Genomic DNA, 20729 nt, shown 5'->3' with positions numbered 1-20729 from the left:
CTCAGAACAAGCCCTTCCTGATCTTTTTAAACCATTAAGTTACACCATGTTAAAAGACACTGCACTTCTCCTGCTATTTGAAACAAATGTTGCAGCTTTTGAATAATGGAGAAGTTAAGGAATAGCATAGCGGTAAACTTAAAATCTCCTCCTCTAAGCTTGCCATCTATCCTTGTGGGTCTTCATGTGAATTGTGCATGATTGTTGTTGTTGCTGTTGTTGTTGTTATCCTAAGTCCCTTTGTTTCAACTTTAACCTATGCCCTTGCTATCTGAAAACCTTTAAATCAGCTGATCTACAACATGAAAGTAGAGATGAATGAGATGGGAGTAAGCACTGTTTGATCTTGCCAGAAGGACTGGGAGCTCAGCTGCCCCTTCAGTGAAAGTCCAACCCATATTCTCTGCCTGATTCTCGTGAAATTCTTTGCTAAATATAAACCTTCATTCAGAGTTGTCAGCTCCTATTTGTTTAATCTTTCAGGGCATGGATGGTCCAATTGGTCCTCATGGCCTTGCAGGTCCAAAAGGAGACAGAGTGAGTGTTTGCAGGAGATCTTCTCTTTGGGGTGGTTCTCTTCTTTTCCATGATAAAGGTATCAATTCAGCATACTGAATTGTGTTTGTTCTCTTGCAGATATAAATAAAGAGGATTCGTAGTTGTGCAAAAATAACACATATTCACCCCCCAAAAAAGAGAACTAGAATAATAAATTCTTTATTTAATTTGTGTGTGTGTTTTTAGTTACTGCAACCTAAAGCAATTTACAAACTAACAAAAAACCCACATAGCTACATACTACTGTATTTTAAAAAAATAAAATAAAATAAAACAACCAAATCATTTAAAGGTTCAGAATTTTAAAGCTAAAATGTTGATGTTTTTTCAAAAATATGTGTAATAGCTCAGTCAGTAAAGCATAAGACTCTCAATCTCAGGGTTGTAGATTCAAGTCCCACATTGGGCAAAAGATTCCTCCATTATAATCAGGACTAGATGACCCATGTCGCCCCTTCCCACTCTACAATTCTATTACTCTCTACTGCCAGTGGAAGGCACTCAAATCTTTTACTGCTTTTGGCAATAACTGGTAACATATTAGCAAAAAAGGCTAATTAATATATTTTTTTAAAAAAACGCACTCCATAGCAGTTGACCATTGTCCATTTAGGTATAAACCAGAGCAAAGTTCAAATCTCAAGTATTCTGGTATATTAAGAAGTTCTGGATAGTACCTGTGTGTCCATATTAAGGCACATCATGACAAATTAAAGAAACAGATACAATGGTACCTCGGGTTACATATGCTTCAGGTTACATATGCTTCAGGTTACAGACTCCGCTAACCCAGAAATAGTACCTCTGGTTAAGAACGTTGCTTCAGTATGAGAACAGAAATCGTGCTCTGGCTTTGTGGCAGCAGCGGGAGGCCCCATTAGCTAAAGTGGTGCTTCAGGTTAAGAACAGTTTCAGGTTAAGAACGGACCTCCGGAACAAATTAGTACTTAACCCGAGGTACCGCTATACTGTCTCACACGAGCTAGGCATCTTTGGTAGAGGGTTTCATTCTTTAAACAGCTTACGGAAGCCTATAGAAAGTGTGTTGCAGCCACTTAAGGCTTGCCTCATATCAGCGAGACCTGGCTTTGAATTCCCATTGAGAACCAAACTGCACAACTAAGCTGCTATGAGTGACGAGGGGCCCTTTCCCTCCATTCCACATGGTTCCCATTCCTCTTCAGTTGCTATTTGCACAAGAAGGAGAAAATACATGTGACTAGATTGTTACCATACAGAACAAATGCACCTGGGAGAATACTTTTGATTAATAAAATGACAAAGAGGGAGAAGGGTTTAACAACCACCCCTGACAATACTCTGTCCCTCCATCCCCACCCCAAATGACACCCACCTGCGACTTCCTTTGAGTATTTAAAAGATGTCAAGACAGCTAATGAGGAAGCTCCCATGCAATGTCTATTTCTGCCCTCATACATAAAGTATACTGGCTGACCTTAGGATGACCTCAGGTATGTTGTGGGGGGGGGGGGAGAGAAACAGGATAACTTTATGTGCAACCCTGAATGTTTGGTAGGACAGAAATGTAATAAATATTGTGTAATTGAAATAAATGCTACACAAATAAATGGATTTCAAATACACAATAAATACTGCATAATTGAAAACAAAACCTCTTTGCCCTTTGTAATGAACATTTCTGATATTGTATTTTAGGGTGAAAAGGGAACCACAGGAGATCCTGGGCCCAGAGGTCCATATGGCTTGCCTGTAAGTTACATGACATCTTTGGAAAGTGCAATTTTCAGAAATCCTTGATTAAATCCTACTGTGTTTTATGACCATTCATCACAGAGAAATGCAATTAGTTTAAGTTGCCCAAGGTCACTGCTCATGAGGCCATCCCTTATCTCAAGTTTAGGCAGTTTCATTCTCTCACATGCATCTATGCATAAATAATAGAGTAGGTTGTGACATAAACTAACAACAATGAGAAAAGCCAGAATTAAAAGTGACCCCCTCTGCGCAACTCCTGCCATTTCCATTTTGCCGTACATGTGTTATTGCTTGTCTCTAGGCACCAGAAAGTAATGGCAGGAATTCAGGTCAATAAAAAAGTCTCAGGATCATGTTGTTTCTCCTTAAATACCTCAAAAGACTCTCCAGTACAAAGGGCAATCAGCTGTCATTTATGCAAAATGCTTTGTGATTCATTTGCATTTTGGGGGAATCTGTTACAGTTTCATATAGCATCTTCAAAAAAAAAACCTTGTGCAAACTGATTTCGCTGTGTGGAAGGATGGACTAAGGAGGTATCACAATCCATTGAAGGTGATTCTTAATATTTTTGTCCAATACAAGTAGTTTTCCATTGTTTACATACGCAGTATGAGGAGAATGCCATATATCCAATATAAAATAATTTTGAAATATGTGTTATTTGCCTTTTGCTTTGTATGAATATCCCAGCATTCAAGTTGATTCTGCAACATTTTATTAAACTTGCAGAAGTATGAAGAATGAGTTGGATCTTAAGGTGTTTTTCTGTGCATAGAATTGCTTTTCGTCCAACAGAAGATTCCACTAATGGAAATTAGCGGGGAATTACTCATTCCCCTAGCAGCTCTCTAAACTTCCCAGACAGTTTTCAGGTAGATGGATAGAGAGATAGAGGGATCTATCTTAGACTTTATGGTATATTATCTTTTGCTTGACTCTCTACATGTGGCCAACTACATAAGGATATATGCTATGCACTCAGCAATCATTGAAATACATTCCATGTAGGAATTTTGTGACATTTTAGTGGAGGGTTCCCACTTACTTAAGCATCACCAAAAAGGATGACAGAAGAGGATACTGATTTATATAAAATGTGCATGTGCTAATTTTTATGTATGGATGCAACTTTAGAAATAATGGCAGTAATTTAAATTTTAGAAAAATGCATCTCACCATAGTGGGGAAGACTGTGGCCAGGTTGCTTGTGTGCCAACTGCTCTCCCTTCCAATGATTCTTTAACTTTGATTGAATAGCTGAAGTATACTCGGAGTCGAGGGTGGATTTCATGCTCTTTATTCAGTTCATAGCGGTGAGGAGGAAATGGAAGTTCCCCCAGAATGTCTGCTTTATATACGTTATTTACACAATGGGCCCCACGTTATTGGCTAATTCCGGGATTCACCTGTAGGCCAATGAGGTTGAGGATTCACTTCCACCTGGAGCTGGATTGGGTGGCTCCTGTGGACCAATCAGACTGCTGCATTCTGGACCCTATTGTTCTAGGACCAATCAGACTGCTCCATTCTGGACCCTATTGTTCTAGGACCAATCAGACTGCTACATTCTGAACCCTATTGTTCTAGGACCAATCAGACTGCTGCATTCTGAATCCTATTGTTCTAGGACCAATCAGACTGCTGCATTCTGAATCCTATTATTCTAGGACCAATCAGACTGCTGCATTCTGAATCCTATTGTTCTAGGACCAATCAGACTGCTGCCTTTTGGATCCTATTCAATTCAGTACATAATAATAGCCCTTCAAAGAAGGGGCTTCTTCAGATGGAGGACAGTACTCAGACAGCATTTCAAACAGAGACCTATCCTATCCTCCATTAATGTCTGGTTGCAATAAGCAGAGAGAGCAGTCCCCACTCTCTATTTCTCTTGTTTCCACACACACACACACACACACACACACACACACACACAAACAATAGTGGCTGGAGGGGTCGAGCTGCTCTCCTGCATTCTTAATGCATCAGGTTGCTGCCTTTTACTGAGGGGGAGAGGGGAGGGCCATGGCAGTGGGAGCTTGGCACTCTTCATTCTCGCCAGCAGAGAGTGAGACCTGATCTGTCGCGCACCCTTCATGTTCCTGACACCCATCCCCCTGCAATTCCCATTGAAAAACAACCAGTGCTTACACAAGGGCATTGTTCCCTTGGGAACAATAGAATGCCATTGCTCTATCTGCATTCAAAGCACATGTTGGCAAGAAGCCCCTTGTGCTAACAACTCAAGTTGTGGTTGGCTAGAGACCTTATTTTGGAAGTATTAAAGAAAAAGATGGAAGAGTGTAGCCCTTAGACCACCAGCTTGTAGTGGAATCCACTGAAGTGCAGATTTTGAAGCAGACCATTGATCTGATCTGAATCATGATCTGCCCAGATATGATAAGGTGAGTCTGTTGTGGAAACCAGGCAGGCTGGATTCCTCCTCCATCTTCTCCATTATTGTCTTTCATTTAAGAGAGCTTGTGTGCCAGTCTGTGTTGTATACACAATAAAGCAGCTGCATGCCTAAATAGTTCTGGCAGACGTCTTACACAAGCTGAGCTAACAAAGCTTAACATAATTAATATTATTCTTTAATAGGGCAAAGATGGCGAACCTGGCCTTGATGTAAGTAATATTTATCATCACTTTATTTGTGTGGTAGGTACATGTTTGTTTTATAGCAATAGTTGCATGCTTGGAGCATGTCGAATTTCCCCCCATTTGTTGTACATAACAATCATGCAGAGAATATACTAAACATTGCATTGTTGTTTGCCTTGAAAATAATCATAGAGATAGGAAAATAACATTGAAGAGTGTGGAGAAAGCAGTGCTAAGTAAGGGCAGTCTTGTAAATCCCACCATAAATAGTGCCACTCATAAGTGCCCACAGCAACTGCTGCTAACTAGAGCACCTGACAGATGATCACGGAAAGTACTCTTATATTTCTCCTGAGGCCTACAGTTGCAGCCAGTATTGCTTGAAAATGTAACCGTATGGGGAGTGCGTGGCATGACACTCCATTTGTGATAGCAGCTCCTTACAAATTTCTGGTGGTTTTCACCATGCAGAGAACGTCGCTATTGCATGGTGAAAAACAGTTGAAAGCTCATGAGAAGCTGTTTAGAGGAACACTTTGACACATGGAGCAACCTCCATGCAGTTGTGTTTTCAAGCACCACTGATTGCAGGTTTTGATTTGCAACCGAGTGTATTTCTCAACAGAAGTTGCAGTTGGGACATTCCTGTTACGCAACTTCTTTTGCAGTGTGGGGAGGGAAATAATTGTAACCATTTTGCCTTCTTGACTGAAGCACTTCTCTTTTTAACATTGCCAGTGCTAATTTGCATGTAGGAAAATAAGGGTGTCTTTTGCTGGGCATCTTCAATAACTTTCTTGCTATTATGCGCTTTCTAATTTCAAAATCATTTGGTATAGTTTTCCTGGTGTGTGTGTGTGTGTGTGTGTGAGTGTAGATAATTCAGCTACACAATAAAGGCAAGCCCACATACAGAAGCCAATAGAGGTATTTTTGTTCATTTTTTATAGGGTTTCCCTGGTCCTCGTGGAGAAAAGGGTGATGTAGGAGAAAAGGGAGAAAAGGTGACTTCAATGCTATTAACTGTTGTTTGATTACTTAGCCTAGTCAGCTCTTTTGTCCCAGTCCTATAATTTGTCCCATTAAGCTAGACTTTTCTTCCTTCTGTGTGCCAAAAGCCATGTCATGGATCTTTGCTAGACAAAGTCATCTGTCAGAATGTGAAAGAAAGCTTCCACCCAGATCCCAAAAGGTCAGCAGTTTCCATAATGGGAGAAGAGAGGCTTTCTCCTCCAAGACTCCTGACAGTCTGTGTTTGTTTATACAGTAGTTACTGACAAGAGACATTGGAGTAGCAACACGGTAGGAGACACTGGGACAGATTGACAGCTTGTGTAAATCAATATAGGTCCATTGGCTTCAATTAAATGGATGCTGTATTTATACCTGGAAAGCATCTGGCTTGTTGCTGAGAAGACGAAAGCTAAACCAAAAACACTTTGAGCTAATCCAGAGAAAGTTGGGTACATTTCAGCTCTCAAAGTGATGGTTAAGCACACAATTAAGGGCTTAACTTTGTTGATGCACCTTCAGTGTGCCTAATTGTCATTGGATTGCTCCCATGTGCCATGATTGATCCTCTCCTGGCCAGTATGGGAGGTCTGGTGCAGGTGCAAATCTCTTGGGAATACAAGGCAAAAACAGATCTCTGTGCAGTTGGTTAAGTATACTTCCCTTGCAGTGGTAGAGTTCTGAAATTGAGAGCTCTGGTGTGCAAACAGGCCTCTTGCACATGCAAGAGATTCCCCAATCAGATCAGTGGACAGGACCTCATGAGCCATAAATCTAGTCCCATGAGCCCAGCAGAGCTTTAGGCTCACTTTGCTTAAACAGCAGCTTTCCATGCAAAAGGGCAAACTGTGTTTGAAACCTAGAAAATTTCAAAAATGACATGTGACATGCATCTAAACTTAATTAGATAACGTTGTCATGGGGCTGTCAAGTATTTCTCTAGGCTAGCTATGCCACAGGGCTGCTTAAGATACTTTAGGTGGATCCCTGCAGAGTTCTACAATCTTCTAATGTAGCCAGGAGGAGAGGACCTCCCTGGCCACTTTGAAGGGCTGCCCCTTGAGGACTGTGCAGATGAGCCCCTCTGTGCAATTTACTGCCTCCTCCAACATCAGAATGCTCACAGCCATTAATTCCATACTCTCAGTAGAACATCTGAAAGTTGTAAAAATAAAGGGTCTTCCATGTGATCTGGAACTCTAATCATGTTAGGTTCCAAATTGTGTGGAAGCCCCCAGTGTATGAACAGCTATATGCACATAGGGACCTGTTTTACTGTTCAGTGAAACAACAGAGGTATGGGGCATAGTCAATGACTATGGCCACCAGTCATGGTCCCACTTTCGCCTTTGTGTGTTCACTGTGAACAAGGGAAGGGAGCTTGTGGACAGGAATGTCCACCCTTCAGCAGAACGCTCAACTTTTATGGAGTTTTTCTATTAAAAAAAAACAACAACCCCAAACATAGTTATTTTTATATTTTATGTTATTTTAAATATGTTTAATGTAAATCATTTTGAGATTAGAAGAGTGGTACACAAATGTCTTAAATGAAGAACGTAGATAGATTATTATTTAATTCCCTTCTATTAGCCGAACAACTCTTTGAATCCAAGTCAATGACAGCAGCAGCTCTTTGTGAATATTTTTATTACCCATTCAGAGATGAGGAGAAGGACCATAGCTCAGTGGTAGAGCATCAGTTTTGCATACAAAAATCCCTCCTTCAATGATTGGCATCTCTAGGTAGGGCTTGAAATATGCCCTTGCCTGAATATCCTGGAGAGCTGCTACTAGTCAGAGTAGACAATACTGAGCTAACTGGACCTAGTGGTCTGGCTTCCTATGTTCTCTGACATTTAAGTGAACAGACTTGTATATCAGAGACCCATAGATCTTTGCGTTGGGAACATTTTTAATATTAAAATAATCAGCTTCAGCAAGTAAGGGCAAGGACAAAGAAATAAGTTAACAGTATCCAGTTTCTGGCATTCTGGCAGGTGAAGTGCTTCTTATGCATTTAACTGGGGGGCAGGGGCTGCGGTGTTTCTCCTGAGCTTCTGCGGCCTCAGTTCTGTGTAGGTTAGGAATCAATATCTGCAAGGGGAGAAATCTACATGCCTATGGTTCCCCAGCTGTTGGAATCCTTCACAGTCAAGGTTCCACCTCCCAGGGAAGCCTATCACACATAGAGGTCTGTGTTTATAGCTTGTTGTTCCCATGCAGGGGGAAGGTGGGAAAGTGGGGTAGTACTGTGGCCCTGCCCCCCTGAATTCACATGAGTACCACTTCACATGTAAAACCAGGAAACAGAAAATTTTTATCAGCTTCCAACTGAGAAGCATTAACTGCAAACTTAAGAGTGAAAATGGATAGTTATTTAAATCATATTTATCTGAAGAATAACTGTTTCAGTTTCCAAAGCTAGGGAACAACCCTGAAATGGTGGCATAACACAGAAGCTTGTGCCAATGCCATTGTGGCAGTTGGTTTCACCTTCATAACCATTTATTTGCTGTCTCAGTAAGTCTTAGGATGAGGCCATTTTACTTCCTTAGCCAGACCATTGTTTGTTGAAGTCAATGATGGCAAAAACTGCAAGGACAAACTGTATTGATTTCCCCTAGATTTTCTAGGAGTAGGAAATGAATTGAGATTTGGATTGAGATTTGCCTTTAAAATCCATAAATGCTTCCTTGTCCTTTAAACACTACCTCCAAATCTAAATCCTACATAATCCAGGGGGGTGCGAGATTCCAGGCACTTACCCAGGATTCATCTTCCTTTGGAATGAGGAGTGGACACTTTAGTGTCTTAATGATATATGGTTTATTTACACATATAGACAACCTGAGCCTATGATGGAGGGGTTCACACCCTATAAGGGTCTTGTTCCTTCCATAGCTGCAGACTTGGGTGCAATCCAGCATGGCTCCTTCTCTAGCTTCCCTGCCTACAGCTTTTGCATCCAGCTGCTATCTCACATCACTCAACTCTCCACTCTGGCCTTTGTCTTTCTAACTACCAGCGAGTTGATGGGAGGGAGTGAGCCCACCCATTTGCTCTCTGGTGCCAAACCGCTCCCTTTGTTTCCTTAATGGCAAATATTTAAGGCTACTACTTCACCAGGAAGCTAGCCTGGCCATTGCTTTTGTTATTACACTGAAGAAAAACACGGTGTTCGAAACAAAATAGAGTTACTTGAATCGTGGTTTTCTGTGTCCCCTAAGTTTCTGAATTGTTTCCCCCTAAGTGCCTCTACGTAGTATTTTGGCACACAGACAAGACAGGCGAATAGTGTCATTCATATGATGTAATACAGTATATCTCTCCATGGAAATGTGTTTGATTCTCATTGGAATGTTTGTCCTATATGCCATAGTATATCATGTGTGTTGTGTAATTTCACTTTTCAAATGCATAATAGTATGATAATTATTATTTTTTACATTAACTTAAGGTGAGCTTGCAATTGGTTTTAAAGTATGTGTGCTCTGCCTAAGACATTGTAACATGAAAAAGAAACTCTAGCAAACGTTTTATATTCTGCTGTAAATGGATACATAGTATATTTTTTATGAGAAAATGGGTGAATGTTCATTTCCTTTATGTCAGGGATGGGGAACCTGTGGTCATACAGATGTTGTGGAATACAACTCCCATCAACCCTTGGCCATTAGCCATGCTGGCTGGAGCTGATGGGACTTGGAGTCCCATGGAATCTGGGGGACCACAGGTTTTTTAGCCCTACTATTCATCATCCTAATCCCTTTTCCCCTTTCAGAGGTGCATCCCTCCCTTCTCCTTTTACCTTGTTTCCTTACAATTCATCTTGTCCTTTTTTTACCCCTTTTCCTTACAAATTAAATCTTGCCTCCAACCACAGCCTTGACAACCCTTCCTTGGTTGCTCTTTATTTTATTCTACTAATTTTCCTTTTGCTATTTCTCCATCTCTATAATATTCTTGATTTCCCCTCATTGCGTGTGGTGGGTTTTAAAATTAAAACAAACAAGCAAAGAGAGGCACTTTTGGTTTTTGTTAAAAACTGTGAGTGAGCCTGAAACTCATTTACCATTGTGAACATCTGATCATTTGTGAGATCTATTTTAAATTAGTTCTCAGACGGTCTCCCTCTGGCTGAAAATGAAGTCATTTTCTCAGATAGCAATTCAGTCCACCTAAACATCAAATCAGTTTCATCAAATCTGTGCATTAGCACAAAATTCTAAAATTCCTATAATGCACGCCCCTTAAAAAGCAGCTCCATTTTCAACCACATGGCTGGATTTTTCAGTTTCAAATTCAGGACACATAACTAAGCTCTGAAAGTGATGTTTTAATGAACACGTTCTAATATTGCGTTAGAAAAAGAATGTACATTGCAAAGAGGATCAGAGGATCTTTTGACGAAGAAGATTTCTTTTGAATCCTTTTGCAGGGCAGAAAAAGAGAATACATGCTTAATTCTCTAAGTGACTGATGGCCCTTTATTGAACTTTTTAAGAATGGGATTAGCAGAGCATATTTGGCCAAGACCCTTTTAGAACTAATGACAAAACAGTCATTTGGGAACAGAAGCAAATTGACCTCATTAAAATCCACTACAGATTTGGTTCATCTTATTTTCTCCTCTCATTCAGCTTTATTCTGTTCAGTGAAGCTGCACCACACAGATCTATTCAGTCCCTGTTAAGCTGAACTCCATCCTTTGGATAGAGGGAGCATTCCTAAGTATTAAAGTGCAGCACGCTTAGGACAATAGCTCCCTCATTGGCAAAAAGATTTTATGAAGAGAAATCCCAATTCAGAGCAATGTTTGCATACTTAGATAGATGTGGAATTCATCTATGCACAATGTTTCCCATTCATTTCAGTGGAATGGGCAGCTCCCTCTGTACAAAAAAGGCATGAATTTCCCTCAGGTGCAGTTTACATTGCACTACCATATTTTTCGCTCTATAGGACGCACTTTTCCCCCTTCAAAAACGAAGGGGAAATGTATGTGTGTCCTATGGAGCGAAGACGCCATAGCCCTGCTACCCTCTCCCGGCTGGAGAGGTAACGCGCGGCTATGGCAGGAGCCTCTATAGCCACGCGTCACCTCTCCAGCTGGGAGAGCGCGCACAGGGCTAAAGCAGCTCCCCACGACCCTCTCCCAGCTGGAGAGGTGATGCGCGGCTATGGCAGGAGCCTCTATAGCCGCGCGTCACCTCTCCAGCCGGGAGAGCGCACGGGGGGCTAAAGCAGCCCCCGTGACCCTCTCCCGGCTGGAGAGGTGACGCACGGCTATGGCAGGAGCCTCTATTGCCACGCGCCACCTCTCCAACCGGGAGAGCGTGCGTGGGGCTAAAGAAGCCCGGTTTACTCTCTCCCGGCTGGGGAGGTGACGTGCGGCTATGGCAGGAGCATCTATAGCGTGTCACCTCTCCAACCGGGAGAGCGCGTGCGGGGCTAAAGAAGCCTTAGCCCCGCGACCCTCTCCCAGCTGGAGAGGTGACGCGCAACTATGGCAGCAGCCTCTCCGCTGCGCCTTTCCGCTGCTCCCTGACCTGCTCTTTGGGGCTGGTGGTGGGCTTCCCCTGCCAGCCCCAAAGAGCAGGTCAGAAGGAACCTGAAGCCTGGAGAGTGAGAGGGGTCGGTGCACACCGACCCTTCTTGCTCTCCATGCTTCCAAGGTAGCGACCTGAACGCACCTTAAACGGCACCTTGTTTTAGAGCAGGAAAACAAGAGGGGGAAATTCTCCCACTCTCTGCGCAGCGCCTCCTGCTGCTTCACCGAAGGGGCTGGGCAGAGAGCAGAAAAAAAAATTTCCCTTGTTCTCCCCCCTCTAAAACAAGGTGCGTCCTATTGTCCGGTGCGTCCTATGGTGCGAACAATACGGTACATTGGAAAGGGGAGTGACTTCTCTGTGCTCTGTGGCTCAGTCCCACACAACCCTAGGAGTCTGTGCACATATGTGAAAAGGGTGTGGACGGGGCAAATGCCCCTGCCCTTGCAAATATCCCTGTCCCTGGGAAAAACAGCATTTTCTTGGGAAAGAACCGTGAGAAAGCGGCTCCTCAACCAAGGTAAATGCACTGAGCCTTGCTGAATGCGTTGGAACTTGCATGTCTTCACGATCAGGCTGATCGGGGTGGATTTTATCTGAAGGCACTTCCAGGTGCCTCTTTGAGTCAAATGACCAACAAAGCATTGATGCTTTCAAGCCCTGCTCTAGGATTCAAAGTGTTCATAATGATGACATCAGTAAGGAAGCTCAGTAAAACCCAACTGATGCAGTTGTTGCTCATGATCACCATTTATTTTTCCACATAATGCATCATGCAAAGTAGAACACAGTGGTAAGTGTCCTTTCAGCCCTCCATTGGCTTAAAAAAAAATCTTTTAAAGCATCTCTCTCTTTTTTTCCCTGAAAAGAATGAAACATTTGTTTTGTCCAAACCATTGTGTCCACAGGGGGAAAAGGGAAAGAAAGGCAAAAAGGGGCCTAAAGGGGAGAAAGGAGAACAGGGTGCCCCTGGATTAGATGCACCTTGCCCATTGGTACGTCTCACCTGTGTATTGGACATGTCTCCTCATACAATAATATAGTAGGTCGCTGCAATATGAGGAGGAGCAAGCTACTGATATTGTCTAATGCTGGTATTCAGACTGAAGAATCCTGTTGCCAAATGGTGACATTTCATCTAACTCTTTCCAAAAAAACAGTGAAGATTTTAAAAATAGAATAGATATTAATGGCAAACATTTCCATAATTTGTGGTATAAAGGCTTGCATTTGCAATTATTAGCTATATTTTGTCATACAGGTCACTTGCTCTGCTACGTGGCTTGTTTCTGAGAAGCAAAATACCAACATTATAACCCTCCTGTTAGCTTGCTCCTCCTTTTGTTCCTTCCTTCTTTGTTTATTCCAGCGAAGTCAATGCAAAATATATTTCTTAGTAACGTTGCAAGTTAATCTTTACAAACAGGGATTCCGAGGAATTAAGGGGGAAAAAGGGGAGCCAGGCCAGCCAGGCCTGGATGGGCTGGATGCCCCTTGCCAATTGGTACAGTATTGCTCTTTCCTACCAACCCGCATGCAATTCCTGTGTTTCTAGTCAGCTGTTTCCAATGTAAAGTTTAAACCGACCAGACTTTACATTTACATGTCCCTGTACATGCATGTGCATGATCAAACTGGCTGCTTTGGTGATCGTAACAGTATCCAGAGATCACAACATCCTCTCAACATCTGCAACGTAACACTAAGCACTTTGCGCCCGCCACCATACAATGATTCTGAGTTTGTTTTATTCCAGCATTGACAATAAGTGTAATTCCCACCCACCCTACTTCAAGATTGCTTGTCTCTCTCCCCATCCTCACCACCACCACCAAAATGTGTTCTATCCCTACTTACAAGAATGAAGTTGCCCTCTTTGCTGACACAAACCAGATATATAAACCGCAGGAATGCCCAATTTAAAGAATGTATAATTTTTATTCCTGCCCTACACATTTTATCTTAGCTCATTCCTGAACATGTTCCAAACTTTTAAGTACAGTGGTACCTCTGGATATGAATGGGATCCGTTCCGGAGCCCCATTCGCATCTAGAAGCAAATGTAACTAGTGACGGCACGTCTGCACACGCATGCGTCGCTTTTCGCTACTTCTGCGCATGCGCGTGACGTCATTTTGAGCGTCTGCGCATGTGCAAGCAGCGAAACCTGGAAGTAACACGCTCCATTACTTCCAGGTTGCCGCGGAGCGCAACTCGAACGCGCTCAACCTGAAGCGCATTCAACCCGAGGTATGACTGTATTCAGACTGCTTCTGTGGCTTTTCTTTTTAAATTAAGGAAGGGTACTATATATGCACAGGCAGGGGGAGGAATTAATCTCTAATCCAAGCCACTTTAATGCGAGATCATTTTTTATTCCCTGCAGTAATATTAATATGGTAGCTCCACTGTGTACACCAGTGGTAGTCAACCTTTTCATACCTACCGCCCACTAATGCATCTTTCTTGATGGTAAAATTTCCTGACCGCCCACCAGTGCCCGATGGAAGGAAGATTCAGCTTGTGCCATAGAACTCCCGACCGCCCACCTAGAATCCTGAAACGCCCACTAGTGGGAAGTAGGGACCAGGTTGACAACCCCTGGTATACACGGACACCCCACTTCAGTAAGCACTTGTGGGCACTGGAATTCAAGCGCACCTATGTGTGCCTATTCATTCATTACATTTATATCCTGCCTTTTCTCCAGGAAGCTCAAGGCAGTATACGAGATTCCCCCCTCCCCATCTTTCTCCTTGCAACAACCCTGTGAGCTAGGTTAGATTGAGAGACTGTGGCTTGCCTTAGTCACCCAGTGAGCTCCAAGACTGAGCAGGGATTTATGCCTTGGTCTTCCATATCCTAGTCCAGCCCTCTGACAACTGCACCACACCTTGTTAACTTCTGTAGATGGGATAGCTTCATTCATACTCTTCTGTTTAAATGAAAGAGAAAATACACACACAGGAAGGAGCTCTGTTAATGCACAAAGGATCAAGACCATGGGCTCTAATGTGTACCATATCTGTTGGACAACAGAGCTGCTCCAGTCTGTTCTATGCTAACAGAGTTCTCTGTGCATGTACGAGTAAAGATATTCCCCTGATTTTGTTAGTGAGAAATGTTTTTTGATGTATTAGAATAGGCACTTTAATCAAAATCCTCCATGGAGCTCTCTACAGCTGCCAATGTTAAAAATATGGAGACGATGGTATAGGTTTGGGTTTTTTTGTTTTGTTTTTTGCCTAAAATTATATAGGCATTTAGGATGACTTGGAACTAGTCTTTAGGACCTCACTAATGTGTCTGCAGTCCTATGAACAGTTCCACTCTTATATATTGGAATGCTACACACTTCTCAGACATTTGTAAGGAGTTAATGGCCTGCAGCCCAAAGCCCTCACTGTCTTTGTTTCTTAAATGTTTCCAGTGTAACAGTCTTTCCTTTGAAACTTAATTTCCCACAATATACACAACAGTTCCCAACTTTATGTTAGCATGAGTTCAAGCTCCTACCTATACTAAAATTCTACTCATCGATCCCTCTCCCTTGTACCAATCTGGCAACACTCTTTATTTTCATTATTATCAAAATATTATTATTATTATTTTCATTCATTTTAAAAATCAACATTATTTACACATTTCTAGAAAATGCCAAAGGCTTTTTAATGGTTAGCAGTTACAGCTGATCTGCATGTTCTGATACTGTTTGTATAGTTTAAGCACGAATGTTAAAGTTAAGTAGGTTTTATTTCAAGCACAATGTTTCTAATCTAAGTTATCAAATGAATATTTATCTGACTACACAGTCCATGTTATATTTGGTTTGCCTCTGATTAATGATAACTTATAGTTCATGTATTTGGTTGCAAGTAAATCAAGCATGCCTTCATGATTCTTAAAGGGGGGGGGAGTTTGCAGTATCATTTCTGTCTGGAAGTAAACAGAATGCAGGCAGCTATAGGACAAACTTAATAGACACTAGCAGTGTTGTTGTTTGCTCAAATTATTGAGGATCTCCCAAAAGAAAATTTGTTGGCATATAGAAAATCCAAGTGTAAATTACACATCTGCCTTGACCTTGAATTGGGCCCACTCATGAACTATTCCAATATTTCCACTTACACAATGGAACTGCCCCTCCTGCTCCTCTACCCATATGTCTCCCATGTTCTTCCCAAATCTGCTCCAGAGGATTGGGGAAATACAAAGGACAGATGTGGAGGTGAGGTGGGGAGATGAGAAGAAAGGAAAGGGAAGTTCCATTAAACAACCAAAATCCTTGCACTAGTGGTAAGAAGCACTCAATTGGATACTGCCCAATATATTTTAAAATAATAATAAAATGACTTGTCACTGTGGACATGTTTGGCCAGCTGTCCAGTGACTAGAAAAGGTATTTAAAATGGGGGGGGGTAAACAATGCTGTTTGCCCCAGTGGTTCCCAGCATGCCCACACCAGCTCAGGCACTAAGATGGGGCCTGTTTGCTCCAGCCCCTCATCATCTGCCACTTTCTGATTCCATTGAGACCAATGAGGATGGTAGAACTTATATTCAGGTACCCTGAAGCCCTATGCCAGGGGTCAGCAAACTTTTTCAGCAGGGGGCCGGTCCACTGTCACTCAGACCTTGTGGGGAGCCGGACTATATTTTGAAGAAAAAAATGAACAAATTCCTATGCCTCACAAATATCCCAGAGATGCATTTTGAATAAAAGCGCACATTCTACTCATGTAAAGACACGCTGATTCCCGGACCATCCGCAGGCCGGATTTAGTAGGCGATCGGGCTGGATCTGGGCCCTGGGCCTTGGTTTGCCTACCCATGCCCTATGCATATGTCACTCATGTGGAGGGCAACATTGCAGTCATACCTTTAGCCCCTCTCCTAAAGTCACATCTGCTTCTTCCAGCCACTCTGCATTGCATGTGGTTCTCTGTGAAGCAACTACAAATGCATGAGCTCCTGCACATGCGTAAGGGCTTCACATGATCAGGGCACCCTTCGCACGGACTACTAGTCATGATGGCTATATTATATCCAGTATCAGAGGCAGGATGTCTCTGAATACAAGTTGCTGGGGAATGACAAGAGGGTAGTGTTGTTGCACTCATGCCCTCCCTTATGGGCTTTTCATGGGCATCCGATAGGCCACTGTGGGAACAGAATGCTGGTCTGTTCTGATCCAGGACTCTTCTTACATTCTTACTGTTTCTGTGAATTTAGTTTTCATCGGTTTTCATGTAGAGAGTTTTAATTCTAAGCACGTTCTTACTGAAAATAAACCAGCATGTTTGGGTTTAGCTAGCCTACAGCTGAATTGATTTACTCCCGGGAGAGTAATTCCAGATAGAAATGATACACTCTTGCTTATGGAAAGATTATTCTGAATAGTTTTGTCATTTTCCAAGCCTATCCTGTCCTGCCTAAATGGACTAACTAGTCCAATTCACAGTTGATCCAAGGCAGTGAACTGGTAAAGGCCATTTACAACATCCTTCTTGCTGCATTGGAACTCTAATTGTCCTTTCATTACCACAATTACATATGGATCAATGGAGATCAAAAAGCCACAAATAAATTTGCATGAAATAAGGCACTTGTTAATCTTTAAAGTGTTCCTATGGTGGTTAATTGTTCTTCAGGAAATCCAAGGAACACAGGATTATGTGTGTTAAGAGAATCTTCATGCATCCCACCCATTCTTCTGCTGAATGTTTCAGTCTTACTTATCTTCCTAAACAAGTTTTCATTTGTGAGATATGGAATGGTGTGGGTGTGGGTTCTTGTTGAGAGATGTTGTTAAACCTTAATCATGAACTTTGTTCTTCAAACAGGGACCAGATGGCTTACCAATGCCTGGCTGTTGGCAAAAGGTGAGGTGCTGAAAATCATCTTGTATGTCCACTTTTTATTAGGCAAATTAAGTTTAGACAATCAAGGGGAATGGCAGAATATTATCAAAATGCTTAGACTGTAGAAAGGAAGATTTTGCCAATTTCCTCTAGACTTTCACACTGTTCTTGGGGAAAACAGCGGGAAGGGGGAGTCAGTCCAAACTGTCCCATGTCCCACTCATGGGAGATCAGAGACAGCTCTTCATTCAGCCCATTACTTAGTTGAAGCAGACATTTGAGCTCATTACTAACCTTGCCAAAATGTTGTTTCTTTGTTTTTTGCAGTGATGAATCTAACTTTGCAAGCATGAAGTTGTGTATATAACACTCCGCTCTTGTATTTATAGTTGAAAATGGAACCATTGATTTTACAAGTCTGAAATATGTTTACACGTAGCTGCTTCTACTTGTTTGCAGTAGTCCATGTGTACCTCTATTCTTCACATACATCTGCAATTCAACAAAATATAAACTGCAACAAACTTGCAAAATCAAGTATTAGTCTCTATTCAGAGTTAATCTTTACAGAGTGATCACTCATAGACATTTGAGTTGTTTCTGCAGTTTTCCAGTTTTTTCTTTGTTTGTCTTCTTTTGGGCCTGCATGGACAACAAGTGCCATGAACTAGTTTACATGAAACTGTGACCAAATATGAGCTCAGCGCTATGAAACGTACTGTACCCGATTGCCATTGGAATACAGTGACTTGGCTTCCATGTTCACCTTCATCAATCTTATCACTGGTTCATAGCTCACATATTTGCTTGTGCTGACTAAAATCAGAAGCATGACTCGTGTGCCAAAACAGCTTGTTGTGTGATCATCCCCGTGAGCTACAATGGTTGCTTGCTGTGACTTTTCATTCAGACACCTGAATTGTTCTTTTTTGTCATCTCAAGGGAGTCACACCATGGCTTATTGCAAAAAAATGATAAGAGGAGGAAATTAAGACAATGGTCTTGAATTTGGAGGGAGCTGCAGTTCCTTCCAGCGGTGGATGGCTTTCAGTCTTCTGGGTTATGAAGCCACCTTTGTCAAAAGGGTGAAACCTCTTCATCAGCCTCTGTTTGCTTGCACTCCTCGCAGTCACAAGCCATTCAAATTGGGTGGATTTCAACACTAGTCCCTGTTGACTATTTAACCAAGGAGGAAAGAAGCATGAAGATCTTGCTTTGCGAGTAGGTTGATGAAGCTGCAGAGAGATACCAAAAGGATCATTTGATGATAGGTCTCAGTATCGACACGACCATTTTCAAGGATTGGTGCAGTATTTGTTTCACATACTGCATTTTGAGATTTTTGAAGGCAAGGATTCTTGACAAAAGATACCATGAAATGCCTAAAGCAATGGAACAGACATGACTGTATATGGCTCGCCATTTGAATTTTAGAAGTTCCTGATGAAATATCAAATGCTTATAGGATTTTGGAAAAATTTATTTTATTTTATTTGTGTTTCAGTTCGCTATCATCCAGCAGATACATGCTTCCTGAAATTTAAGTTCTGAAAAATGCACTTGTGTTCAACTTCTTTCAGTGTTGTCTTTTTTTGGATCTATAAGGTCTTTACTGCTGCACAGCAGGGATTTGTTTCTTTTTAATTCCTATGAACACATTTATTCATATACCTTTTTTTCCTTCTACAGTTGTCCTGTTTAGGGGTTCTGTAGCCCAAAGAGTATGCAATAGGGAAAGAATATTACATGACAATAACAGCAACATTTTTATCTCAAATGTATAATGAATTTCATCTGAATTTTAGACTGCAATCCTGTGCATTCTTCTCTGGGACAAAAACCCATTGAATTCAGTGGAACTTCTGAATGTGTTCCGATTGTGTTGCATATTGCTTTAAAAAACAGCTTTCATTTCTCTGTTTTGAACACATCTGCTTAACTTTCAAATCTTTAGACTTGTATTCATAAAGTACATTTGTAGACACCCCGAGAAACTAATTTATGTTGGATTTTTTACTTTAAATGCTTTTAAAAAAAATCATTGCCAGTGCTGAAATAGTGATTTAACTTCTATGTACATTCATAAAAAAGTCTGACCAAATAAGAGATTTCGTACATGTGTGAAATGATGTGAGGAAGACACAGTCATGTGTTTCTGGAGACAAGCATCAGTTGCTCCAGAAATGTCATGTGCATCACCTCATAATGATTCCATTTCCAAATAATGGCTACTTTGGACATCACACTAAACCATTGTTTAGCATGATGATAATATGTTGCAGCAAGCCTTGGGCTCATGCATCTCCTCTGGTACATGTGCAAGGAGAACAAATGCTTACATTTTCATTTTAGATGAACTGCAGTATAGTATGCTACCCTATCCCTAAAGTATGGCTAATCTTAAATGCATATTTAAGATTAACCACAGTTTGGGTTTGAGCATCAATACAAGCGGCAGTTAATCTGAAATTGGAGTGCACACTTCAAAACGCCTCCTCACTACTGTGCCAGGGGGCAGAGTGGAGTGCCCAAACCCAAAGCTCACCAAAGATAATTGTCATCACAATAAACTATCATGTCTGAACCATACCATTAGCTTGGTACAATACTGCCTTCTGCCCATGAATCAATAGTATCTCCAGAACTCATTTGTACTTTTACTTCGGATTTCATTTTCATAATGTTTCATTTTCATTTCAGATTTCATTTTCAGAATGTCAAAACCATTTAATGAAAATAATATTCCCCCCCCCCTTCAAAACAACTTCCTTTCCCACGCACCCCAAAGAGCTGGGGAAATTTCTGTTCAACAATAACTGCTTTAATGCTGAAGCTTTTGTCTTAATAGTTCTAACAAATATTTTGCCAAAGTTTCAGTGATGGCCTCTGAGCAGCAAGAGAAAAGAAAGATCAGGTGCTCAGGGAACTCAGAAAAAGGATGCTGTCTTTGCTAACTGCTTTATTTGTTGTTGCGATTCTGTTTTTAATTTTTATTGTGGGCTGCCCTGTGTGTGTAGAAAGACAGGATTTAAGCATTTTAAATAAATGAGATAAGTTATATTGATCTGCATGTGTGTGCATGCAGGTGTACGCACACACTAACATTAATGCACACATGCAAATAAAACATATCTTTGAACAATTTATCCACAATGCAAGAAGTTTGTTATTGCATCCCAAGACATTTAATGCATAATTTTAAATATGTTCTGATGTCAATATTCATAACCAATCTCATTATGTAGAAATGGAGCCTGTCAACTCCCCGTGTACATTCCAATGTACATTTTTATTAGTTTGTATTTCAGATTATTAAGGCACAAGTGTCTCCATTCATCCCTCTTGTGATTTAAAACAAGAGGGTTATGAGCCTTCCTTGTCTGACTACAGAAGGCTCCCTACAG

The 20729-nt window shown here is 41.5% G+C and overlaps 1 protein-coding gene across 1 annotated transcript in view; it reads left to right on the top strand.

The window, feature by feature from the left end:
- The window catches only part of COL25A1 (collagen type XXV alpha 1 chain), a 317071-nt gene that overhangs the window by 280470 nt on the left and 15872 nt on the right, over window positions 1-20729 (top strand). Inside the window, exons 31-36 of the mRNA XM_081925055.1 lie at window positions 484-537; window positions 2236-2289; window positions 4900-4926; window positions 5853-5906; window positions 12892-12969; window positions 17308-17346. Of these exons, the coding sequence (XP_081781181.1) occupies window positions 484-537; window positions 2236-2289; window positions 4900-4926; window positions 5853-5906; window positions 12892-12969; window positions 17308-17346 (306 nt within the window). The remainder of the gene's footprint in view (window positions 1-483; window positions 538-2235; window positions 2290-4899; window positions 4927-5852; window positions 5907-12891; window positions 12970-17307; window positions 17347-20729) is intronic.

Source organism: Podarcis melisellensis (assembly GCF_964234715.1).
Source record: "Podarcis melisellensis genome assembly, chromosome: 9".
Taxonomy (NCBI): Eukaryota; Metazoa; Chordata; class Lepidosauria; order Squamata; family Lacertidae; genus Podarcis; species Podarcis melisellensis.
The sequence above is the reverse complement of the archived record's forward strand: the minus strand, read 5'-3'. Positions and strand labels throughout refer to the sequence as shown.